Source organism: Orbicella franksi, chromosome 4, assembly GCF_964199315.1.
Source record: "Orbicella franksi chromosome 4, jaOrbFran1.1, whole genome shotgun sequence".
NCBI lineage: Eukaryota > Metazoa > Cnidaria > Anthozoa > Scleractinia > Merulinidae > Orbicella > Orbicella franksi.
This window is the reverse complement of record NC_138148.1, coordinates 25071381-25098501: the sequence shown is the minus strand read 5'-3', so window position 1 is coordinate 25098501 and position 27121 is coordinate 25071381. Positions and strand designations below refer to the sequence as shown.

General features: G+C 38.3%; 2 protein-coding genes across 3 annotated transcripts in view; both read right to left on the bottom strand.

The window, feature by feature from the left end:
- The window catches only part of LOC145484943 (uncharacterized), a 37531-nt gene that overhangs the window by 8788 nt on the left and 1622 nt on the right, over positions 1-27121 (bottom strand). For both annotated transcript variants that reach the window (XM_081463562.1, XM_081463563.1), the window contains exons 2-17: positions 24681-24955; positions 24139-24217; positions 23354-23423; positions 21201-21369; positions 20377-20556; positions 19354-19642; positions 18933-19190; positions 18055-18142; positions 7150-7243; positions 6516-6563; positions 6128-6193; positions 5707-5758; positions 5322-5487; positions 4659-4731; positions 3220-3441; positions 638-1163 (exon numbers count right to left, since the gene is read on the bottom strand). In XM_081463562.1, the coding sequence (XP_081319688.1) occupies positions 638-1163; positions 3220-3441; positions 4659-4731; positions 5322-5487; positions 5707-5758; positions 6128-6193; positions 6516-6563; positions 7150-7243; positions 18055-18142; positions 18933-19190; positions 19354-19642; positions 20377-20556; positions 21201-21369; positions 23354-23423; positions 24139-24217; positions 24681-24955 (2655 nt within the window). The remainder of the gene's footprint in view (positions 1-637; positions 1164-3219; positions 3442-4658; positions 4732-5321; positions 5488-5706; positions 5759-6127; positions 6194-6515; positions 6564-7149; positions 7244-18054; positions 18143-18932; positions 19191-19353; positions 19643-20376; positions 20557-21200; positions 21370-23353; positions 23424-24138; positions 24218-24680; positions 24956-27121) is intronic.
- LOC145484958 (interferon regulatory factor 2-binding protein-like B) lies at positions 8435-18044 on the bottom strand. Its single transcript, XM_081463583.1, has one exon. The coding sequence runs from the start codon at positions 12321-12323 to the stop codon at positions 10521-10523; it is 1803 nt and encodes a 600-aa protein (XP_081319709.1). The 5' UTR covers positions 12324-18044; the 3' UTR covers positions 8435-10520.

Sequence of the window (27121 nt, the reverse complement as noted above, 5' to 3'; positions counted from 1 at the left end):
AGGATCTACTTACAAGAGGAAAGAGACAGCTCAAACTAACATGTAAACAAGGACAGGTTTTTTGTTCTTATTCCATGACACCAAAATCAAATGGCAAAAATCTGTCTGCATTTGCAGGCTAGTTGGCATAGAACCAACTGTATACATTTTTTTTTTTTTTTCACTGCATACATTTTTATTTGTTATGAAATTAAAATTACAATTGTAACATGCCCGCAGATAGCTAAGCTAATCTAGGCGGGTCATGTACTGTACTCTGTACTCTTACATAGCTAATATTATGATAACAAAGCTCCCAGACGATGGTGAAATTTGTTTATTCTGCAGTCAGCACACTAAGATATTACTGTTACAGTTAAGTTTAATATTACGTCTAACATTTTCAAATTAGATCAGAAACCAATCTAAGAAAACATGCACCTCTTGCTGTGTTCATTTCCTAACCCTGTGAGAGAGACATTCAGAACAGGTTCAGGGTCTCTAATTGGCCAAAAGTTACTCCATCAATCTCTTAAAAGTTACTTCAGACATGAGTATAGAAGTTTTTTTTCTGTTGTCAAGGATGAATGTAAGTGTATAATAAGAGATGTTACAACAAACCAAAGTAGATAACATCACATATCAACCAAGAAATTACCTTCCACTGGGATTGTACGTTGTACATCTTGTGTAGCAATAGGGGGCCGTAATGCAGGGTCAGTCTTAGGCTTACCCAGGGGAATAGCCATAGGAACCAGCTGGCCTTCCAATGGTACAGCAACCCTTGCCTTTCCCTCCCAAGGTGTAACTTGTGACAAATCAACTCTGGGGTGAAAAAAATACTGTGTATCATCCTTCTGCTTGGTTGGTTGAACACAAGGACTGAGTTCTGGTTTAACACCATCTGCCTTTTTCTTTCTTGGTTCTGGAACCTCTTTCTCCGGTACACTTGTCAGATCCTGTAGAACTGGTTTTGCTGTCACCCTGCTGTCACCTGCCATAATCCCAGCCATGATAGCAGCTGTCTTAGGGTTGACAGGAGACTGGTAATGTAGGTACGGTGCCTTGGAGGTTGTTCTCTGTGGGTGATAAGGTTGGCGGCCATACACACTTGACAGGTACACTTGTTTCTGTGCTGGAGTCACTGTAGTAGGACGTTTTGGAGGGGCTTGGGTCCTTGTAGACTGCAAAAGGGAGTTTGAAAGATTAAGACGCTGAATATCTCTTTCTGATGAGAACAAGCATCATTTTATCCTATGCTTTTTAAAAAGATTAAATCTATTTCTAACAAGTATTTTGCACCAAACTTTACTCTTACTATTACCAGAGCTACAACATATAGACTACAAGCAGTTTCTTTTCCCAATTTTCAATAGCATGAGAAGAAAGTGAGATAATGGCAGAATGCAAACAGTGAGCAAAGAGAGACAGGGAAATAAATCATTTAAGTTTTTGTTAATAATCTTCAATAACTATAAAATGTCCTCTCACACATAAAATCGGAGGTAAAGGTGCCTGGCAACTGCTCATAGTCTACTAATAATAACACTGACCTAAACTTAAACTTATCTACTGGCATTCCATCACCAATGTTGTTCTCTTATTGCCTATGCTACTTACTATGTATTCTGTTGTAGATAGTGAGTAGCCTAGCAACACACAGTTGTTAGCAAAATTGTGGTCGCTTCTTTTGCGTTTATGAAGTGTCTGTAAAGAGGATTTACGTGTAGTTTTGAACCACTTGTAAATTTATACTGAAGCAATTTGATTATTCACTCTCGATTTCTATGCATAATAGTTGACTCAGGCTGTGCCCTCATCAACTATCACATGATAGAAATCTTGAGCTATTAATGTTGTAAAGTAGCATGGCTGTAGGAGTAGGGAGGCTGGGGGCCCATGCCTCCCCCCCTCCCCTCCCAATATTTTTTGGGACAAATTTTTTAAAATAAGAATTACCAGTCAGAAATATTAAAGGTGATCTAGAATTGATAAGCTTTGGAGGAAAAAAGAACTGCTATCTCCTTCCAAAATGTGTTCTAAAAGTTCTTAAAACTCTCCTGGCTGCTGAATCATTTCCACAGAAGCCTGTCTTGCTAATTTTCTCTTTTCTGTGACTAATTTGGGATTGCATTACATAAATGCAGAGCACTTTATGGTTAGTTCATGTATTGTATACATCATGCAGTCATCATGCTCAAAAAACAACTGAATAAAGGCTTGATAATGACAACAAATCGTATCTTACCAGGTGAAACACAAGTAAAATGCACAGTAGTTATAGGTTTCATTTATTGTATATGGGGCATAATAACTACCAGTATAGGTTCAGATGTTGTGCATTCTGAAATGTTATAATCTAGAAAAAGACCTATAAAACCATTTATGAGTTATGAATTGTTATTATTATATGGCTGTGTCTCACAAGGACTGGGAACTACTGAATTCACGAATTTGATTGGCTGAAATCGATATTGAAAGCAGTCTAGATTTTCCCATCTAGACCGGCATCTAGACTGGCATCTAGACTGGTTACATTTTGCAGTAAAAAACTAAAATGCAAAAATATTGACTACTTTCTTCTAACACTATTTATTTATGGAAGTGCCAAAAACCCTGATGAGAAAAAAAGCACAGAGGACGAGCAAACTTTGGCAGAATTAAGTTTGACTCATCGCTGTTCGCAAGCAAAATGTCAGCTAGTACAAACCAGTTATATTAAACGATTTTTAAAAATTGTTCTTGTTTGCCATATAATAAACATCTTATTAACCGAGCTTAGTCGGTCTGTATGGAAGAATCTTGACCTCGGTCATGTGTACAGACCTCACTGCGTTCAGTCTGTACTCACAACCTTGGTCAAGATTCTCTTATACAGACCTCCTGCTCAGTTAATAAGCACTAAATATCAATTTATTGAATTAATTATGCTTAGTTGAACCAAGGTAAAAAGGTGAAATATCAGAAAACTGAAATAGACAGTACTGTTTATTGATTGTCAGCCAACACTTTCGACTAAAAAAATTAGGATAATTGTTACTCAACTGTCAGGCATTTGTCAACTGACTGTAAGGCCAACAGTCAGCCAACAGATGACACACAATCGCCCAACAGACAATATTGACACTGTATGTTAAGGGAGCTGTTCTTAACCTTTACCCAAAAATCTTGCATACAGTCTCTTCTAAAATTCTTGCCCCTTGGCATGATGGGTAGTAAGTAAATTTATCTTTTGCTTACCTTGCCTTTCTTAGCAGCCATCTTCTCTGGCACATTTTCCTTGCCAGTGGTTTTGCTAACAGCCTTCTTTCCCGTAATAGAGCCAGGTCTTGTTGTACCTTTTGGTTCAATTCTTCTGGCTGCATATGGTGTAGCCTTGACTGGCTGAGACTTTTGCTTCTTCAAAGCATTAGTATCTTCATTTTGTTGGGAAATACCTTTGGCTTCCTGGTCAATTTCCCTCTGATAAGAAAATATAACAATCATTCCCTCTACGTACAACTGGCACTGATGTAATTTAGCCAATTTTTGCAACCACAAAATGTAAATTATTAAAGAAGGACATACTGCACCATACCCAATAGTCAAGAACAATTTTGGATTTGATTTGTTTTCTGTGCTGACCTTCATTCACACATCAATGTCTAGGACATTAAAACTTTAAAGACATTATAAAAATTCTAAAACTTAAAAAAAAAACCACTTTGAAATTTTCAAGACAATAATTTTTTAATGTCTTAGACTCTGCCTGATGAGCTCAAACAGCCCAAGGGTTTCTGCTGCCCCAGCTAAATCTAATTCCTGCACATGATTTAGATACAGTCAATTACAAAGTTTAAACAATGGTTTAAATTCATGCCCATAAAAAGGTTTTAACTGATAAAGACCTATGGGGTTTTTTTTTTTTTCACTCTTAAGATGCGAGAAGTTCCTAACTCTTTGTTGGGAATTGTGTAGTTCAATAAGTCTAGTCAATTGAAAAAAAAAAACCAGCCAGTTTTTATTTTCTAGGGACCACAATGCTGTTATGGATGTATTTATTTGCAGATATTGAGAGACAGCAAAATACATCACATTATATTCGATGCAAGTCTTAAGTCTTAAGTAACATAAGTTGTTGGTTTGTTTGCTCCAGACTGAAAACAAATCACAAAAAAAATGCAAATGACTGTACCTAACCACACAGAAAACTATAATTTTATTTTAAGAGAGTAATATATGTTTATTATATCTCTCAGTTTGTACGCGTGCTGTGATTGGTCAATTTAAAGTTTAAAGTTGGTTTTGTCGTGCCAAAGTGTTTCGTGATTTATCGCTCAGTGTTCTTAACGTCTACAGCAAGTGAAAGTTTAAAACTTTCTTATACTCTAAATTATGTAATAAAGCGTGCTAATGACTTAAAAACAGTTTCAAACTGACTCGTTTTGCTTTCGAGGTGCATCAGAAATTTGAAGCATTTCCGAGTCCGTGTGAATGCAAAACATTTCTGAACCCGTCAGGGACACAGTAGAGATATAATAAATATCTTACCAACCTCGTCTTCTCGGTCCCTACTGTAAGTTACGGATCCTCGCGCTTGGGCCATAAATCGAAGGGGAAAAAACTCAGTCCATAGCTTACAGTACGGACCTCAAACTCTGTTAGTAAGAGGTATATACTCACGACAAAGATGAACGCACCTGCACTGTAGAAGTGATCTCTCCTATTTTCTTGTCCACTTCCCTCTTTATTCTCAACATTTCATCAAACTCACTGTAAGGATGCCACAAAATATGTTAACATCTCTGGTTAGCATAATCATATACATAATTTTATTGAGTATGTTGTTTTCTGCACAACACAATTGAATAAAAATTTCTTTAATTGTACAGTCCCAGAAAATATTCATACTCCTCCCATAGAAGGGATTCGAATTTCATGGGGGTGGGGTTCTAGATCTATAAGACCAAACAATTTAAAGAAATGTATGAAGCTCAAATTGAATTTCTAGAGGAGTTGGGTGGGGGGGGCCTTTAGAAAAAAATCCCTTCTGTGGGGGAAATATGATATTTTCTGAAACTACACATTTTAACTGTTGAGGTATATACAGTGTAGCTCTTAAGCTTTATAGCATTGTCCCGATTTTATCGTGTGTTAAAATAATTTGCATTATTCAATTTGATTACACTTGATTCCATTTATGCCATCGACATTGACAAACTCTATGAATATTTACCAAACAAAAATGGTACATTAGAAATTTAATTGTGTTTCAGCTAGTTGTCCTTACGTTGTTTCTCTTGGGCCAGTTATGCATCTCAGAGCACTTAACAAGGCCAAGCATTTGACAAATTCCTTATTACCTGTTAGTTACTGGAATGTTATCCACCAGATTGTATAAGTCTTGTTCTTCTCTTTGCCTTATCACAGCATCCAAGTTGTTATCCAAATTTTGCCTCCGATGCTGAACATCTTCAAGGATGCGCTCTGCATCAGCAAAGTGACGTGTTGAGTTTGTTGACAAAAAACCTGAGAAAAAAGTATGAGAAAGTTAAATATAATATTGGCAACAGGTGGACAAGAAATATTAAAATGATTAACTCCATCTGCCCCTCTAGTATAATTCAGGAAGATGGATGAACTTTTTTCCGATACTAAACAATCTTCAAAAAAATGGCAATATTTAGTGACAAAAATTATGTGCAGGCCACATCTTAGGAGGTACATAAAGAGTAAAGAACCAAAAACCTGATGGTCTTGGTGTCATTGGATTTCTTGGTTGTGATACACGTGTAGTTTCCTAAGATACAGAAAGGATTCAGTGATTAGTGGAATTTATCTGCAGGGCCTGAGAGAGTAAGTTTATCCCAAGCCATAGACAAGTTCACAAGTGTCAAGTTCACAAATTCATCATCCTGGTGTAATCAGCCTTCTTTGAGGTAAAGATGCCCATTTTTTGTTAAGAGCAGACCCAGATAACTAAAATAAAAGGCACTGCAGAACAAAGGTAAGTATCTAAACACAATAATAATAATTTTGTTTAACGTAACACCTATTGGCACTACTGTATCTTTAAACAAAGTTTTTTCTTAAATCCCAGCTTTTCGATGGTGTAAATTATAAGTAATGAAATAATTGTTGATTGTAATGAGTTACTTAACACACATACCAAATATTCATCTAGAGGTGATGGGCCAGTGTGTCTAGTTGGTAACAAATGAGAAGGAACATCATCCTATAAAAATACGAAAAAAAAAAAAAAAAACAAGAGGGAAAAAATGATCCCTTAACAGCATATTTTGGTTTCAACAAGTGGAGCATTATTTAGACAAGATGTTATTTTTAAGAATCCTCCATGCATGGTGCCTAGACGTGCTTCAGTCCCAGTTTATAGTGTCCTTGAAATTTTAGAAGTATAATTATATAGGTTACAAAACAATGGCCAACAGATGCTTAGTCAATACCAACCCAACACAACCACAAATATGTAAACTCATCTCATCAGTTGACATACGGTATCAGTCAATAGTCAACACTCAATTGTTACAATTACTTACCTTTGCTAGTTGATGTTGAACTAACTCTTGTTTAAGCCTCTCTGTCTCCTATGTCAATCAGTGATACAAATTTTTGACAACATTGTACACTTAGTTTGCAACAGATACACCTTAAAGTCTATTATTAAAATGTTAAATAAAACAGCCCATAAGCACACATTTTCAAGAGCAGTACATTTATTGGGATGTTGAGTCAGTTCGGTCAGAGTCCTTTCATTGTAGTTTTGAGAGGTGGTTCATTACAAAAACTACTAAACACTTTAGACACTGAACTAACACTAATAGTTGAACCAATATCCTTCAGTTATGTTTCCTTCACTTCTTAAGCTAGCTTGTTTTTTTTTCCCTAGAATTATCCCCATTTAGGGAAATGGCAATCAGGAGATTTTTCAAAATGAGATGGAAAACTACAAACATCAATATTGCAACACATCCAAAAAAGAGAAGTCATCAAATTGAGCCAATATGACATGAGAATACCACAATCAACAGGGGATGGTTGATCAATCCAGGAAGTTCCCTGCAATTGGCAGGCCTGTTAAAATAATTAGCAAACCTTTCTTTAATTTGCTGACATCTTGCTATAAAAATTATGGTATTACGTTACTAAGAACAGCAACTATTTGGTACTTACAGTAAGAATATCCCTTAACTCAGTTTTGATTTTTCCAACATCATTTGATAGCGCTACAGTTTCTGACCTCAATGGAAGAACTGGATTGCTAAAACTGGAAAAAAGAAAACACTAAATTATTCTTTTCAATCATTGTACATCATAGCTTGCAACTTCAATCCTGGGAGAGTCAAATAAGATCACACAAATTTGTGGGCATTGTGAAAGTCAATCGCTATTGTAATGAGGCAGATGATGACAGCCCAGGCATTATTGATGAATATTTAGACAATCCTCTCGAGTCTTAATAGTAACTCTTCAGTAACTGTCTCAGTATTTAAAGCCCTTTTCCATTTCATACTGGGAGTTTTCAGGTTAAACAACTCTGCATTTAAGCCTCAGAACTGCTTTTATCTCCAATTTCAGAAGCATGAGGCAAATAGGATCCCTCCTGGATGTAATGCTAGTCCATCACAGGGTTATTCCCAGGTATTAAATTCCTTAGTAAGCATTTACACACCAGTGTAGAGAGAGGCACTGTGAGGGTAAAGTGTCTTGTTCAAGAACACAGCACAATATCATTACCCCGACTAGAACATGACCCCATACCACTCCATGCAGAATCCAGTGCACTAACTACAACGCCACAATGCCTCCCACAATCCTTCCTTATAACCATTTATCAAATTATAATCCTTGTTATAAGAGCTTGGTGGTCTAGACACGGATCACTTGGTCAAAATGGTAGCGGCACTGTCAAAGGATAACTAAGGAACATTATCGCTGAAATAGATATCAAAGAAAATGATAACAAAGACCCATCAGGTCTGCATTTATCACCACATGCTGTCAATATGGTGTTGTTTCTCAGCTGTTTGAGAGCATTTAAAATGCATTTTAATTGACTATTGATTTTTAGTTAACTCTTACCTAAACAATTACTAAATGCCTGCCAATTATATGACAACAAGCAAAGCAATTTAGCCAGTCTGTTCCATATGTCAATGTAAGTGTTTGACAAGTTGTAAATCAGATCAGTCATAGTCAGGGAATCCACAAAGTAGGAAATGTGTCCAATTTGCAGCCTGATTGATTGCAGATTTCTGTATTGGTTGGGATCATTCCATGATCATTTGAAAAAGATCAAAACAGATGGTGTATACAAAACCCCATCTTTTATTGTTAAGGGTCACCCAACTCGATCCATGCTGTGTGTCACTGGTCTCCGTTTCTGTTAAGTGTTTGTTTTATTGATAAATTTTGATTTATACATGCTAAAATAAGCATTCTTTTGAAAAAAAAAAAAAAAAACAGGTGTCACATTACCTCCCCATAACAGCCACTTTGGTAATTTGCCCACTAGGTGGCATTTGTGGAGAGGGTCAACTGTAATCGAAGCGGCATGCTCCATAGTACCAGTGCAAAGTGATTATGAAGTCAATACTTCTTTGCAATGTGCAGTTTTACATGCTTCTTTGTGCACCCACCAGAAAGAAGACTAATGGGAATTCTCAGGTGAATGCTGGTTTCAGCTGGAATTTCCATAGGAATAGGGGAGGACATTCAAGCCAAGAACCATCCATGGGAATGGCTATTAATATTTTTTGGACCCACACAATATTTGGGAACATTGCTCCTGGGATTTCACATGTAACACCATTGTTGTCTCAAACAAGTGAAATGCCAAATCTGAATCTATTTTGAAGTGGAAATTCAGCTTTCCAAATTCACTATTTATGTAACATCAGGTCTGCTGGACAAAAGCTCTATATTGCTCACAAATTTCAAGGGCCCTATGGTTAGCTCCCTGAACTCAGATCACCCTGGCCAGGGTTGTTGTGTGTCTGAACAAGACACTTGACTTCCACAGTGCATGCCTGAAGTGCCACTAAAAGTAAAATGGCTGTTGCTGCATCACTGGTTGGACAACAACACTGACATTGAACAATAGGCCATTTTTAATATACTGTATTAAAATTCTAACTTGGCTTCAAGGCTTGAGGAAATAAACAAAACAAATCTCATTGAGGCCAAGAGATGAATAACTATTTTCTTTTGTTTTATTTCTGCAAGCCTTGGAGTCAAGCTAGAAGTTTAATATAATATCAAAATTGGCCCATTAAGACAGTCTAACACTAAGTTTAGATTATTTCAGTAACGACCCAACTCTAACATCATCTGACAGACACATCTTTAATTCACGACAAACAGTTAACACAATCTGACATTCAAAATCATTTTCACACCAAAATGACACAGGGATGTAGCAAAGGAAACACTCAGCCGGCTCATTAACAAACAGGCTATTCAGGCCTTCGCAGTTCCACAGTTGACCAAGTCTTTGTTTTTGTGTGAAATTTCGGACAGATTTAGCTTTTCTTTCAGCCAGTGAAATACAGTAGCCAGCACTTGGCAGCATCCCTAATGACATCTGATGTCACATCACTACCTTAACACAAGGATTAAAAAGCACTTAATCATACAACTGTATTTGTAAGATTTCAATCCATTTAAAAGAAAAGTATGTTGAGCATCCCTTTACTAAGAAAGATGACTGAACTATGGTAAATGACAAGACTAACATGTTAGTTATATACAGTTTTCAGTCATTAATTTTCAAGATTGACATGAAATTTTTTCACAATTAGTATTCATTTCCTGGAAAGAATATGAAGTTCCTCAGTTTTCAAAAGAAAGTTCCACAGCTAGTTCTTAGCTTTCATATATTTATAAACAAAAGCTATTTTCCACATTTACACAATAACTCACTGCAGAGGAGCTACACAGTGTACAAGAGAATCAACTGAAAGTTGATCTTGTAAAAATAAAATGTTTAGCTTTGCAGTAATTTACAGCACTGTTTACTTTTAATTTGCTACTAATAAACACACTATAAAACCCTAGATTTTGCCACCATTGCCTTGACAATTGGCACGTAACAATGAAAGATGAAGTGCACATGGAACTACACAAGTCACACAATTCCAAACTAAAGTAGCATCAATTCATGTCACCCTGACAACAGTAAATGTGTTGCCTCATAAAAAACTTCTCAAGAACTTGGCAAAACCATTCTTTTAGACATACAATAGTAGAGTGATTTCATAGAAGCTTAGTTGTCAAAAACTACCTACCTTCAGCTGCACTAGCACCTTGCTCTAAATCTTGACACCGATTTACTACAGCATAAGATGCACAAAATAACAAACACAAAAAAATGTTCCTAATGTTCCTACACGGAGATTGTCACGAATGCAGATGGAATTTCTATTTGGAACAATATGTGCAATGAAAGTACCAAAACATATACACACCACGACATTGTTTTTACCAAAACTAAATTTGCTTCCTGTAATATATATATTTTATTACAGTCTGATGAAAACATTCAATTATGTTTCTTTCTCCTTTTTTACAGCATACTCAGTTCCAAGAATAGTTGCAATTTCTCCTTGCATAAATGCCCAGGGTAAATCGCTTCCTTGTAAGGGGCACCTCTCACCACTGGGACAGAAGACTTCTGAACCTGCTCCCTGCTTTTTAATACTCTCCCGTGAACAGGGGAAACAGAACTTGTGGTGACCTACTGACGGGCACTGTACAAAGTGAGTGTCTTCCAACTTGTCACGACAAAGGCTGCATGTTAAAATATTCACAGTGGTGCCCCGTCCTTTGACTTCTCCTTCACCTGGAGCATCCACACCTTTCGCTCCACCAGAGTTTGGTAAGGGTCGTGGTGATTGATGTGGTCGTGGTGATAGTCGCTCGGCGCCAGGTGAACCAGCCACAAGAGCATTTGGGCCATTTCTGGAGTCTTCACGAAGCACTGAACTGGGAGGTAATTCAAACCGGTTCATCATGGTGCCCATGGGTGATTTAACTTGAGCACGGGCGTGTTCAGAGACTGACAAGCTAGAGGCACCCTTGGATACTGCAAGTGAGACCATTGGTGGAACTGACGCAGATGGTATGGAACTGACAGGTGTTCCTGGAGGCAGTGGTGCTCCTGGGACATGAACTGCTAATTTGACAGCATCAGCTGATTGGTTTGGCATCCACACACTATGCAAGGTGTCATCGCGTGTCATGCGCCCATGCATGGCCCCTGCACGCTTCCCAGCAGCAACTTCAAATTCTTCCAAATCAATTGCACCTTTACGCTTTCGACCATAAGCAGGGCCTGACCGATTAAAGCTGAGATTCACATTGGGTAAGACTGGAAATTCAGCATCTAGTTGAGGTTTGGCCAGAAATTCAGGATTAACAGCTTCCTTGAACAAACGCACGGGTTCAGGAAGAAAATCTCCCAGCAATCGCCACTCTCCTTTCGAACGATCTTTTTCGTATTCCAAGTATTTGAACCCAGAGGAAAGAGGCTTTGCCATTTCCTTCAAAGACTCCGTGTACATCTGTTTCGCCACTCCAGATGCACTTTGAAAAACACAACCAGATCCTCGGGGGTACTCGATGAAAATCTTAAGTTCGTAGTCAATCCCAGGCTTACAGCTGACATCGAAAGCAAACACACGGCCAACGAAAGCATAATCTTTCTTGAACCTGATATCAAACGGACAAGACCTGTTCAAGGTGGTCAGAGTTTCCCGTATAAGTTCTGGCCGGGGGCCATCAACTACAAAATTTTGTTGAGGTCCATTCGGGGTCAAGGGTGGATGGAGTCTTTGTAACGCATTTCCGTTTGCATGCCTCGCGTCTTCGATGTTGAAACCAGAGCCTCGTCTTTCCATTTCGCGAGAACCAATATTTCCTGGAGGTCGAGTTACTTTCGAGCCCGGTCCATTTACAGCCTCGCCGTTCCCGTGCCCGTGTGAATTTTCCATTCCTTCCTCCCCAATTCTGTGAGGATTCTGAAGTTTACCAGCGGCTTTTCTTTGCTCTGAAAATTGCGGCGGGTAGTTAGTACCGTTAGCGGGTGGCGGACTAGGAGTTGAAGATACAGACGATCCCGCCGAATTAAGTCGCTCTGTTTTTACTCCTCGACTCCTGTTGGCCTCGTTATTTTCCCATGTTCGCCTTAAAATCCTAGAATAATGTATAACATCTTCAATTCGGTCAGGGCCTTCGTAGTTACAACAACCACGGCAAACAGGTTCCGAAAAATCCTGCAAAATTGCCCAAGGAGAGTGAGGAAGATCGCATAAGAAGCAGTGCTGACGATGGAAGCGAGGAGTCGACATTTTCGACGAACAGCTCGAGTTCAGAGGAATTGAAATTTCGCAGGCGTTTTGTTAAATTGCTATTCAGTAGTATCTGAAGCTATTGTTCCCCAAGCATGGAATATGAATTCTCTGGTCTGATTATCTCCAGTTCCTTCTTCATCACCAACACCACTGTAAAATGTTGATACTGTCACCGCTGTTGGCTTTGGTCGATCGATGTGGCCGTATTACGTTATTCAAGGCACGTGTGCTCATAAAAATCTCTCGTCCTTGATTACTAGGAAATCGGGGAACCGTATCGGAAAATTCCCAATAGAAAGGCCCAGAACGCTAATCCACGGAACGAAGAACGAGTTCAAACAATTGCCATCAAATAAATATGTGACGCGAAATTCGATCACCCCATGAGCTCTCTAAAAGTCTAAATTTAGGCTCGTTGAGAAATTATCATATCAGTGACCGAACCGCGCTCCAAGGCAATACGTCAAAACAATGAGTGAACTCACACACACTTCCTGTGACGTCACAACAGTCGATGAATCACGAAGTACATAAATTGACAGGGCGGGGCGGATAAAGTTTGATAAATTACGCAACGCAGCACACCAGAACTAATCTTTGTGGAGGAAAGAACTGACCATACTTTATTTTAGCGTTCTGAAACGTCATTCCATCGAAGGACTTGGAATATTTCTACCAAAAACGATGATGCAATCTCTATTAAGAAACGTAGCCAACAAATTGAATATTCATTTTCGTGTCTACTCACTTAGCATGATGATCACATGATCAACACACCACTTCCTTCGCGATTTCACGAGGAAAATATCACCCTACACACAGGATAGGCTTGGCAGGGAAGCTAACTCAGCCGAAAAAGGGCAAAATCCTAAATTTACTAACTATTCTGAACACTGAACACCTAGCGTAATGACAAGCAACGCAGAAAAGAAACAAGGAAAGTATTATTGCAACGTGTTCCGCGAAACAAAAGGACTTACGCACGTAAATAATGTATAGAATGTCGTTTGGTGACGTCAACATTTCCACGGTTACCAACCCCAGGCAAACGAACGAACACAAAACAAAACCGCACCGCCCTTGCGTAAGTTTACATAAGCTTTCTTTCCGGAAAATAACACAAAATTAATATGCGGACGTCCATGCTTCAGTGCCTCAGTACCGGATACAGTAAATTGCATTTGAAACAAATCCCATTCGTAATGAATATGCTATTGTCAAATGGCGTCATTTGATCCCAGTGCAGACATTGCCCAATATCCACTAACACAGGGAAGAATTTGAATCATCTGTGGCGTGTTTACGCTTTATTTTAGGAAATTTGAATATGCAAATTCGGATCAAATTCTCAAAAGGAAGCGTTTCAGCTCTGAAACAACGGCGCAAATGAGTTTCTTGTCAACAAGGCTGACAACGCCAACGCAATTGTCTGCCACGATTTTTTCACTTGTATAAACTCAAGATAATTACGAAAGCTTTGCCGGTCACAGTAAATTAAAATACTGTATCCTTCACAGTATTGCACAACATGTCATCAGCAGTATTATCGCTGATCTTTGTTTGAACCCAGCCCCAACTGAACAAGCAAATACACAATGTGGGCATGCGCAAATCAAAAAATGCTGAATCAAGCCACGTTGTTTGTCCTTTATTTGCATGCGTGAAATCCTTGCAGATTCCGGTTGTCTGTTTTCAGACAAAAGTCTGTAAACAACAAGGAATTAGGAAAGAGTACAAAGTATAATTTACTTTTTTGACACACAGCAGTTTTAAAACTAATTTCCCACAAAATATAGCGAAAAGTTCCCCCAGGCTGTCTTTATACAACCGTGGCAGGCTACGCACAAACGCGCCCTGTTGGCGTGAGACGTGTATTTTATCATGAAACGTAATATTACTTAAGTTGCATGCAATGATGTGCTATGTTTCCCACATGAGCGGACATTGTACTTCCGATACAAAAAAAATAGTCACACAAAGTGGCGCAAAGCATACAAACGGATCTCAAGAAATACATCACTTGTTTTTAAAAACAATACGTCCTTGATGGTAAACCACAAACCACCTGTAAATATCCCCTCTCCGAAAGGAAGCCGCCAGGTTTATTATGGAAATAATACAAGCTCTTTTGTTGCGATAATCACGTGTCTTCTTATGAAACTTAGCAAAAACTCGAGGTTGTAACCATGAGAACATCACTCAACGTCAATGGCCTGGAAATAATCCTGTTAAACACCAGGCCCCTCGCGGCTCGTGCTCTGAAGCTTGCTTCTGGCGGTCTTGGAATCAAATTTTAGAGACATTTCGAGAGCTAACGCTCATGTCTCTTCATTTTAAACAGTCGATCTCAGGTTTTATCTGCGGCAATAGCTAATACACAGTCATTTATTTCGTTCTTGAGAATGAAGACGGGGGGGACGTGCTGTTCGACAATCGATATCAACTATCAATCTGTCCTAAAGGCGGAGCGTGCTAGATAATAAGGGAAGGGGCGTGTCTTCTGGCCCTTTTCTACTCGTCTAAAAAACTCGGTTATCAAGTATCAGTAGATTTATTGCCACGCACATAGCTCAAACGGAGTTGGAAAATCGTTTGTATAAAAAATTTATCCCAGACCATCAAACGGCGACAAACACGTTTAAGGCGAAAACGTGTTACTATATACGATGATAAAGTATTTTGCCCCCCTCCAAACTGCCTCGCACAAACACGTACACACACACATGACACACACAAAGATATCTGATTGTATCGATTTCAACGCAATGCTCTTACCGCAGCTTTGACCTTTAATTGGCCTTGCGTCGAAAAACAAGATTCCATGCATCATTCGTCACCGAAAAAGATGCCATGCCCATCATGACTCTAACGGCGTTTATCTTTTCAGTGCGGTTTTATTTTACTTGGCACAAGTGTCTAACCGCTTCCTATCTATCATGAGCGCCGCACTCAAGTGCCGCCAGCCGGGGGAGTCTGGACGGATATTGCACATTGCCCATGCGTGGAATTTACGAATCAGCGCTAGGTAGGCGAGATTTGTGGGTAAACTGCTACCTTGATCAAACTGTAGTATCAACTGTGAGCTATGTACAAAGATTAACAAAACGACAAGAAAAACTGCATTCGGTGCGATACTGAATACAAGTACCGTGTTTCCTTGAATAATCGCTGAATAATCGCTGAATGATTACCGCCCCTAGAGTAATCGCCACTCTTTTAGGCGAAAAATAGAATAATCGCCCCCTCGGCTATTATTCGAGGAAACACGGTATGCAAACACCGAGTGGACTTCACGGCAAAACAACTCAATTACGCAAAGACGGCGAGCGGAAGACAGATATGCTGTATTCCATTTCATTGTTCTAAAGGCTCAGCCTAAAGTGCTGTATAGTAAAGTAGAAAAAGAACGCGAGGAGAAATGTGCCCCGAATAAAAAAACAGGATGGCATGAAAACTAACACCGTATACATTTGGCCGTTTCACCTCGCTTAGTCACGGCAACGGCAAAACTTCCGCACGAGTTAAGTGATCACGTTTGCTTTGTACGTGGTTTGATAAAGTTAAACATGACTAAATGTTTCCGGGTCGTGTTCTTCTGCTTTCAGCAATAAGGAAGTTTGACAAAAATATGAAACGGGAACTGGACACAAAGCGATCAAATCCCACGCATGCGAACTTGACATACCTTGATTACATGTCTTCGTTAATAAAACCAGATGACGGATATGGTAATTTCAGACAAATAATAAAAACAAGGGGGCTCGTGAACATGCAGACGTAATAGATTTTCGCTATTTCAGTAGATATTATCAAGGCGAAATAATACTAAAACAAAGGAGTGGACGGACGTACATAAAACGTGATAGATGGTTTCAAAAATAATACTATGTTACGGGCGGATGGGGATTCGGAAGAATACGTGAGAGATTTTGGCCACTTTAGACTTGTTTCCCGCTTACGAATTCCGATTTGTCAAAACAAAAAACAATCAGTCCTCTCATTAACATCTTATTGTTTCCATCAAGGAAGAAAACCAAAACACTTTATGATTTCTATTTTCAATGAACCCAATTGCCAAAGGTGTTTTACAGAAATAAGTCGTTGTAAATTTTTAAAATCTATTCCATCCAGATGTCAGGTGTTACACAAAAATCCATCTTGGTAAATTGTTTGAAAATATCTACAAGTCTAGCGACAAACGGAAATAAATTTATGCGTCCTTTATTAAAAGTGATATCAAATGTCTACGAATCATGCGATAGACTTAATTTTCAAAACCTGAATCACTGGATCATGCAATTCGAGTTTTCATTGGCTTAGCCATCATGGGTTATGAGCCATTATACCACGCCCTACAAATATCTTGAGTGTACACATGATTTTTTGGGGCGTGTTTATTCCTAGTTTAGTTTAGTTTTCTATATTTTGGGAGCGTTTCTAATAAAACAATTATTCCACTCGCGTTTGTCAGATATGAGATGATTATGGCCAACTCATTGGTTATCTACCATCTCATATCCAACGCGCGCTGGTGGAATAATTGTTAAATAAATCCCTGTCTGCCATATTCAGTTGAATACTATCCATCTTCACGTCAAACGATCTACATATCACGTATTGATTTATAAATAGACAAGCCCTGGCCCACATACACCGACAGCAGTTTGACAACACGCTAGAAATGAATTTCTACATTTCTCAAAGTGCCCTCAAACAAACAGAACATTTTAAGACAGTACTATAGATGACTTCTTTATATGCTTAATGATGACCTTTTCTATGTTTTTTCTGCTTTATACCCCGATTAAACATAGCTTTTCGAAAATCAGGGCGTACGCAGAATCCGAACTGTTCTATAAAAAAACGATAGCCTCCATTAGCTTCCATTTAGCGCGAAAAAATGCTCGGATATCTGTACGCAGACATAATCTGCAGTGAGCAGTTTTCCGAGAACGAAGCTCAAGAAACTGTGACAAGGACAAATATCCGAGCATATTATTAAAATCAAATGGATGCTGTTGTGTTTATTATCCTTCAAAGATTCTTCTCAACAACAGCTAAAATTGGGGGGCATCACTCGAAGACAGAATTCCCCAACTGGGGCATATCCAGTCACATGACGCGTTAGGACCAATCGAGAGCGAAAGTATGTGATGGATTGTAATCGAAAATATATCGATTTCAAGCACTATACTTTAATTTATCTACCTGTCGACTATCACACGCTAATATATCCACCTGTCAGGCCTGGTGGAGTGCAACGAAACCCTGATAAAAACGACTAGATCGGCTCTCTGGCCGATTATACAACAAAACACTTTTGACCTAACCGGTCTCTCATGTTTGATATGTTATAACTTACATAGCATTTACCTTTTGCCCAAAGTTTAACAGTACACGAACTGACCAAAAAGGACCATTCATACTGATAACCAAGACTGTCTGCGTAGTTTTCTTGTAAAGAAATGGCTGCATTTGTTTATTACATCCACGTAAATTTGGAACAAACACAGCAAAACAGAGCAAAGAACATTATCGTTATGTGCCTTATTTCTACGTTATAACGGAGTACGTTATAACGGAGTACGTTATAACGGAGTACGTTATAATGGAGTACGTTATATACGCGAACAAGTCTAGCCAAGCTCTTTAACAATGACTTGCTCGACCAGGTCTTGTTCACTGCATGTACCCACCTGCAAGTCAGGCGTCACAGAAAAATATTTACCTGTCAGGAGGTGTACGATGCTCCGTCTCCTTCTCATCATGTCTGAACGCAGAGTCCTGGGACGCAAGCTCTTTCACAAGTCCTCGGCCTGGAGAAAACAAAGACACGTCTAAGTAAAAGGTTAATTTTTGGTTCAATCAAAATGGCACGAAACGTCACGGAGCAAAAAAACACTGATGTCAAGGTTACATGGTTACCAGTAACCAGAGTGTTCGTTAACTACATTTTGCGAGCACCTCTTTGACTGTAACCATGGAAACCAGGCGTTGCTATGGACATCACCATTAATCAGTATGTGAAACCTCTACTAGTTAGAGGAGGATTTAGGAGAGGGACCCAAGGAGCAGGGGGTGGGCCGCAGTGGGCCGAAAAAAATTGAGGGGACTCCACCTCATAAAGAGGTCTGGATCCGCCACCGCCGGTGTATAGTACTTTTACGTGACACATTTGTAAATACTGCGAAATCAGTCATATAATATTATTGACAAATATACAACTTCAGGTTTCTGTGTGTCATTGAAGTGCAAGGGTAATGTAGGTCATACTATCCTAAGAGATTGTTACTTATCGACTTTATCGATTAGAACTAGAAACTGAAATACAAGTGAACTCAGGGTCTTATGTATCTGGTATCATAACGAAACTGCTTTTGGGTTTTCCTTTTTTTAATCCTTTATAACGTTAATTTTTAAAATAAAACAGAGCAGTTCTATCAAACAATATTTATTTTAATTAATACTTTATCAAAGTGACGTGGCTAAAATGTGAAGCAACAACATTTTTCCGAAAACTTCCGAACCTTGCCCTTTTAGGTTAGAATTTTGCTTTTCGCATTTTTCATGCTATTAATCGCGTCCAGTTTAAGGAAACTAGCTTACCTTTGTGTGTCATTTCCTTCATGTAAGACGGCAATCTGGGACCAATATCTGATTCAAATCGTACCCGGGCTTTCTTCTCCGCCCTCCGGTCAGCATCAGAACGAGGCCCCCTAGCACGAGACCTTGGCAAGTCGTAACGGGACATAGGAATGGGCGGTCGTTTGCGAGGGAGAGGAGTCTGGAGCGGAGACTCTTCTGAAGAAATAGATTCTTGAGGAGAAGTTTGAGTTCTAGTGTTTCTGACCATTTTGTGTTTTTCTGTAATAAATCAAAAACAATACAAACAAAATCGAAACAAAGCTGCCATGATGTATTTGAACCAGCAGTATACAACCACTGAAACAGGGTGATTATTAGAAGGAGAGAAATCAATTTCAAGACTAAAAACACCAAGAAACTTGGGTAGAAATGCTTAACTTACCAAAGACCGGTATGCTTCCTGGATGAGAGAATAGATCTTTGTGATCATGTGGACTTTCATGAGTGGTGTGGGGTTGATAGTGTCCAGGTACAGTATACTTTGCTTGAGTTAAATCATCCCGCAACACTGTCCCTGGTGCGTTATTGTGAGAAGACACTGCAGGCACAGGATGGTAGGCAGCACCTTTCATGTCACCGTGTGGCAGCATGCCAGCAGGATCCACTCTGTTGGTTGGATGTGTCATTATCGAAGGTTGGTAGGAACCAGTGGGAAATGAGACTGGTGCCGACTGAATGGACAAACAATAAAACTTGTTATTAGAAGAGAACAGCACACATTCTCCAGAGTAAATAAAGGGTGTATTTTGTTTTACTTCAGCTGTTGTAAACTTCATTCAATACCCATTCCCCCCCCCCCCCCCCCAAAAGGCAGGTGGTATTGTTGTACTCAACAAAACAAAGTCCAAGAATGGCCACCATTAGAACACAGCCAAGGGCATTTAGGGTCTAAATAGGGCTGGCCCCATTTACAGCACACTAGCACAAAAAATCAACTCAGCTCATTCTAGGAGCTAAGCCTCAGGGAGACTCAGTGAGGTAAGTTTTGTATGTAATCACAGCGATACTCAGACATAAATGTGTGCACAAAAGTGATGACATAAAATTCTCATGTAGTCTCTTAAATAGTTATTTTCTGGGAATAACTAGTACTCAGTTGTCATGTGCCCCTTCACATCAGCAAGTCTCACGTACTGAGTCACTCAAGCATTTTGAGTCTCAGTCTTGTGTAGACAGTACTGATATCAGTCTGGCTCATACAAACTGATAAACTGGGACTGACAACTTCCCCCCAGACAACTGACATGTTGCAGCTTGTTCAGACAATATATTGCTGCTACCAAAAGGTAAAATACTGAGCAAGACCTCAACAGACACCTTACAGTCAACCCCCTACCCCATCCATCTAAACTCATTTTAATCTTCTAGCTCTTCTTAATGGCAAGCTCAACATGAATTTACATACTTGTGCTTCCAGCATCTTGGTTTGTAGATCTTCCAACCTCTTCAACCTTTCTTCAATCTGTTGTTGTAGTTTACTCTCCTTCTCCTGGTCCTGCATCTTCTGTTGCCTGTCATGATTCTGTTGAAGAGCTTGCAGATTACTGACAAGGGCAGCAATCTGAGCCTCCAAGGAATGCTGCAGCTGCAAAAAATATCAGATATTAGTTTTATCAACTCACTGCACTACAACTTGACTTTGAGATTTTCAATATACAAATAAAACATTAAACTCCTCGTCAAAATTATTTGGAAATTGAAACTAGAAACAATTATTGTACAAATTTATTCAGGTCACAACAATGTGCACTAAAAAGTTTAACATTGTATTTTTAACCCACAACAAGTAAAACCCAAAATGAGATGATCATACAGTCAAACAAATTAAATGTACAATAATAGTTACAAAAAGAAGAGAAATCCATTAAAAAGATGAGACTGTAACTTGATAGACAGCAGAGTATTTTTGACAAACCCTGTAGGGTTTGGTAAAGTGGTAAAGCACTGTCTTGATTGTTTGTTATATCTTCCCAATCAAAACTAAAACTAAGGTGAAACAGGGAAATTTGTCAAAAATATGTGCTTCCTAAGATCAGAAATTCAAACATTGTCACGGTTATGATTTCCTTTGAGTGGTTACTTGATGGAGTATTAACGAACTAATTTGAGAAGAATGGAGATCTAGACTATTACAACACCTGATTCCCTACTTGGTTATTGGTTCACTGTCTTTATTACAACTATTAATTGCAAAATTATACGAGAATTTTATGAACTGTGACCTTTTACCTGAAGGAAAGGTCCAGTTGCTGCTGATGCGGCTGCAGCAGCAATGGCTGCTGCGGTGGCTACAGGATTGTCACTATCTATTCCACCTGGCATTTTTCTTTCTTCCTCAGCCATAGGAGAAACTACTGTTGGCTGAACCAGTTTTTTTATTGGCCTTTTTTGATCTTGTCTATTGGTGAAATGTACAAAACACTCATGTCTATTTTCTCTTATTCTTATTATTTAAACAATCCCTTGAAATTTAAGTGGAATAGTAATAATTGAACAATAGAGCGGTTTTCAAGTGAGTGTCGTAAAACCAAAATCAAACCAATTACTTACCAATTAGACTACTCAGCCAATCTCAAACCGAAGTAAAACAAAACCAAAACCAAAGTAATTGTCTAATTACTTTCGACACTCAAATAAAAACCACTCTAATCAAAATTTCCACTATAACATTACTTATAATCCATCATGACAAATATTTTTGCTTGTGTACAATTGCTCTAAATGCATCACGTGACTGAATATGCCCCAACTAAAACTGGGGAATATCCAATTTTTGTAATCCATCAAATATTTGTGATTGTGCACCATTGGTCTAAACGCATCCAAGTGATATTCCCCAATTTTCAAAACTGCGCATGTTGTGAAAAATAATTGAAGGATGATAAATACAATAGCCCCCATTGGACTGTAAAAAGTACAATCGGATATTAAGTTTTGTCCTTGGACATTATCTGTTCCTCAAAGCTCACAGTTTTCTTTGAGCTATGCTCTTGGAAAACTGTTTGCTTCTTGGAACAGATATTGTCCGTGGACAAATATCCAATCATGCATATTTTTGCACCATTGGAGGTTATTATCTATATAACACTCAAAGGGATCTCATGACGGCAGGGATAACATAGCCAATGCTCAGTCCCAGCTTACAGCAAATTATGGCGTTGGCATGTTTCTTCTCTTCTCTGGATGAGATGTTACATCATCAACAGATTACCACCCAATAAATTTATCCACATTTATCCAACAAATTTCTCAGGTACACATTAAACAAACCAGGGCAAAGAGAAACACTGCAAGAGTTACAAATCTTGCCCCAGAATCATCAATCAATATATGTCTAATCTGTTGTATTTGTGGTAACATTGTTCCTTCCTGGCTGTTCAAAATTAGACCTTACATAAGCAGGAAAGCTCTGCTGACAGAAATGGTTTTCATAACATGACATGCCTTACCATAGCCACTTAATCTAACTTTAACAAACTTTTACAAGTCAGCCATTCAGGGAGTGAATTTTTTTGACAGGTCTGCCTCTTTTCATATAAAGGTAAAGGTAGGTTAAGTCTGCATACAAAGCAAGTGGCCCATCAGGCGAAAGCTTATCCAAGTTTCTGTAGCATGAAGCAACTAGGAGTACTGTATTTCTACTCCCCCTGGATGAGATGCTGGTCCATCACAGGGTTACCCCCAACATTAAGTTCATCTGTACCCATTTGTCTTGCCAAAGAACACAATGTAATATATGTATTGTAACTAGTGCATGTATAAATAGTGTAAGTATAAGTAGTGTAAGTAGCAAGTACAGTGTAAGTGTAAATGTAAATATAACATTAGTACTGTAAGTAGTGTAAGTGTTCGTCCTGTAAATAAAATTTACATGCAATTTTATTCTGGTCAGGGCTTGTCATGTAAAGACAATCATCCATGTGGCAGAAGCTTTAACAGACTGTTCAAGGTATAATCACCACAGTTTTGATTGAAGTATACTCAATAAATAAATATCATATCCTCATTAAGTTTTTAATTTATACCTAATCGTACCTTTTTGGTACGCTTCAGCGGCATATTAGGCAAATTTGTTCAAGCCATGGTTCACATTTTGGCAAGATGTATTTGATTGATAATACCCATTGCAAGACCAAATGAGCCTGATGTGCCCCTGAAGTGTACCAAAAAGGTACGATTAGGCATTTACCATGCCCAAATTTAGCCCAGTGAGGGTGATATTGTAGCCATGTCAGGTCAGGGGCTTGATATCCCAGGATATCAATACAGTAGACACGGCTTCTCTTTGGCTAATTGTGAATTTGGGAACGGTAAATATAATAGGCAGGTAGTTTATTTAGAGTATAACAACTCTTGATGACTCTGTGGTATCAAATTTGTACCTTTTCAAAAACTGTTCTTTTAAAGCCCTTTCTTTGTCATTCAGAACAAAACGTTTTACTTTAACATCACCTACGGAAAAAATCCATCTTATTACGAGTACAAAATAGCTCTTTGCAACTCAGTGTATAACAGCTACAAACAGCAATTATTTACTTGTAACCAGTAACAACTGGTTCCCAGCAAGAAACAGGGGATGCCCCAGAAACAGCTGGAGATGGGACACTGATGGGGAACTGAAGTTGATAGGATACAACTGGAAAGAAGCTGAACGAAAAACCCAAGTTCGACTTCACTGGTGAGGGGTTGTTGATGGCCTATGCTCCACCTGGAGCAATGGGCCTAAGTAAGTAAGTTATGACAATTGGTTACAATTATCTCATATTAAAATCTTAATATGAGATAAATCTTTTTTTTTTCAAATTGAAAGTTAAACTAACACCACAAAATAATGTATTCAAACCTACAGGCCCCTTCATACCTACAACTTGGAAAATACTATTTTCCAAGTTAAAAATGATAACTCAACCCTTAAACTCAGCCATAAAACAAGAACACAAAACTTACAAACTAACAATCGTAAAAAAAAAAAGACAAATCACTTGGAAGTAACAATAACCAAGAACCAAAAGGTTCTCAGGGCTATTGTGTTTACAGTAGTTATACATGTATTAATTTTGAAACTCTACCTATGAGAGAGGGAATTAAATGGCTTTCTAACACTCTACACACACAATAATTCCAACAACTTTACAATTCATACTTCACATTAAATATTCATGCCTACCACCGTTTTCTCCTGTTGGGTTGAAAACTGGGACTCCATACTTTGGCTGTCCCTGGTACAAGCCCTTGATAGGTGCATTCTTTAATGAAATAAAAACAGCCCATTTTCCAAAAATTTAGTGCAATGTATCATGACAGCAATGAAACGTTTCATTACACAACATGGAGGGAATATTTTGGTTCAGACATTGTTAATCAAAAAAGAAAAAGTAATGGAATTTTTCTAAAACTTAGCTTGGTAATCATGTTATGAATATTACAAAAGTGTGGTAAAAAACTGAGCTCACTGTACTCTTTAATTGGCAATAGAATTTTTTAGGGTATCATCCGATGACAAATCCTTAATGATGTACAGCACAATATTCAATTCCATGTACTTTCGCAATTATTGGGTGATGTCCAAGGAATCCGATTTAATCACCTAATTTATTTTGTGCCAAGGATAGTCACCATAGAGCAGGTCAGCTGTGTTTTAATTGAAACAAATGAAAAGTACATTTCTCAGTAAGAGACACAACCACCAAACTAAAGCTAACTAAGTACCTTAGTTCTTTCATAAAGCTCTGTTTCATGAGCATCATCTTCAAGATGCCACCCTATGTCTTCAGTTACTTGTTTTCCAGTTAAGCTACTTTTTTCAGTTCTTTGTAATGTCATTCCACTTGCTGTGTCACCTACAGAAGGCTCTCCCACAGTCTTCACAGGATCTGGAGGCTTAACATTATGGACTAGATCGTCTGCCTGAGATAACATCCATGCTGATGGACCATTAACATGCCTGATTACTTTCACTGGAGTGGGTCTCATTTGCTCATCAACTGGATGAAAACAAGCATCAAGTAATTGTACCAAATGTAACAGATCAAAACAATAAAAAATGATCTGGGCTCAAGTACTAGCAAGGGTAATCATGATGAGAATTGAAACTCTCACTGGTCCCGTCTCCACTCAGAACTCTTAATGGGTTATAAGAAACTAGTTTGGCAATCAAGGTTGATTGGTCCCAAAACAATATTTAAATCAAAACTGATCTCTGTATCATTTTAGGTAACACCCCACTTGTCTCTTTCTGGTCACCTCACCCCTATCTTTACCATGTTCAGTGAGATTGTTGAATCACAGTATAGCTGAAAGTTTGTAATAAAACAAGCAATGCTAATTAAGGTAATTCCCCTGAAATAAAACTGTCCATAGATTTTAGTTCAAACTTTGTCCACTAAATATTCATCATATGAGAACTTTAATTATAAAATAAAAAGGGAAGGTGCCCATGCTCATTAAGGAGCAGTGAGGCATTGAAAATGTCCTATTTTGGCACTATTTAATGTTTATTACAAGAACACATTCCAAGTTATTGTAAAATCTTTGTGAGCCCAGACTCATGAAAACACACCTCAAACTACAGTCAATACTTGCGTCGGACACAAGTAAACTTTTTAAGTTTGATTTTGACAGACAGCTGAATCCTTGTTAAAATATTGGAACCAAATTGCTTGCCACAGCTATCAAACTGCAAAATAGAAAAGACTACAGCGCAGCTGCTATTTTCCTTATTTCTTCAATTTTCAGCCATAGAAATCAGATCAGTCTTTTTTCACGCAAAGCTAATGATTAGTTGATTAAAACGACTGGAAAAATATTGGGGTGCCTGAGCTCGTTAGTGAGCTGTAGCCATTTTTCAATCGACAGAACTCAATATCAAGGCAAATCCACCATGTTTTCAATGTGCACATGCACGAGCGCACACTGGTGACACCATAAATTATGCACAGTAAGGATGCGCAATCCAAATGTGAGGAATCATCTTGATTGCCTCTTCCTCACTTCTTGACAGGACATCCATTACCCTAAATCAGGATCTAACAAAAGCAATACCCAGTACCCCTTGGATGGTGACTTCCCCTCTATTCAGAAACCAATATTATTGATCCATTCTTCATTACTTTCTCATTCAAAGGCTGTCAAGGTAAATCCACTTTCAGATCATCCTTTCATTTATCATAACAATTCCAATTTCCTCAAATGTGATTGGTGGATTAACTGCTGTATTTTGCCCTATATATTTACTAATCTGCAAAGTTGCAATTGGACATTTAGCTGTAATCCAACCTCTGTAATTGGACAGTCACACAAGCCAATCATTTTAAATCCTCTCAGCTAAATCCACCAATCATAACATTGATTACAATCACTGTAGTAACCAATTCAAATGAGCGATTTTGTAAAATTGTCCTGGTTTATCTCTGGTGGCTGTTGTCAACAAAATTTAACAGCCATTTTTCAAGCTACTGTCAATATTGTTTTTTGTTGTTTTTTTTTAAATGCTTTATTAACACACAAAATAGTTACAACAGTTTTACAAGAAAAAAAAAAGGATCACACCTATACATACAGCAAAGCAATATAATAGCAAAGTGTAAAGCTAAGATACAAAAGTGTGTTACAATTACGTGGATAATATGTGTTGAATTTACATTGTATCGATTACAAGAAAAAGAGAATGAGAGAAATATAAATTCAACATGAAAGTGTAGACGTCAAACGGAAACAAGTAAAACAAAACAGAAAACGGGTTAGGTGAAATTCTTCCACTTCTTATTAAATTCTTCCAGCTGTTTGTTTTTAAGAGCAATTTGCCTAAGGGTATCAATCTTATTATTTAAGAAAGGGGGGAATCTGTCAAAAGTTACAGCGGTATTGTCTTGAAAACAGCAAAAGATTAAGTATTTGGCAACGAGTGTGACATAATTTAAAACGTCTTTGAACTGAGTATCATTGTACCAACCATAAATTACATTGCACTCATTTAGTTCGAAAACTCGTAGGGTTCTTTCACACCACCACTGTTGAAAAGCAATCCAAAACGCAGAGATTATATTACATTGAAAGAGCATGTGTGGAAGGGTTTCAGGTTCGGTCTGACATGCCCGACAACTATCGGAATCAGACAACCATGCTCGAAACAAGGAACGTCTTGTTGGGAG

What these genes read in the sequence shown, in the direction of transcription:
- LOC145484958 (XM_081463583.1), bottom strand. Translation starts at nt 12,323, where the DNA reads ATGTCGACTCCTCGCTTCCATCGTCAGCACTGCTTCTTATGCGATCTT.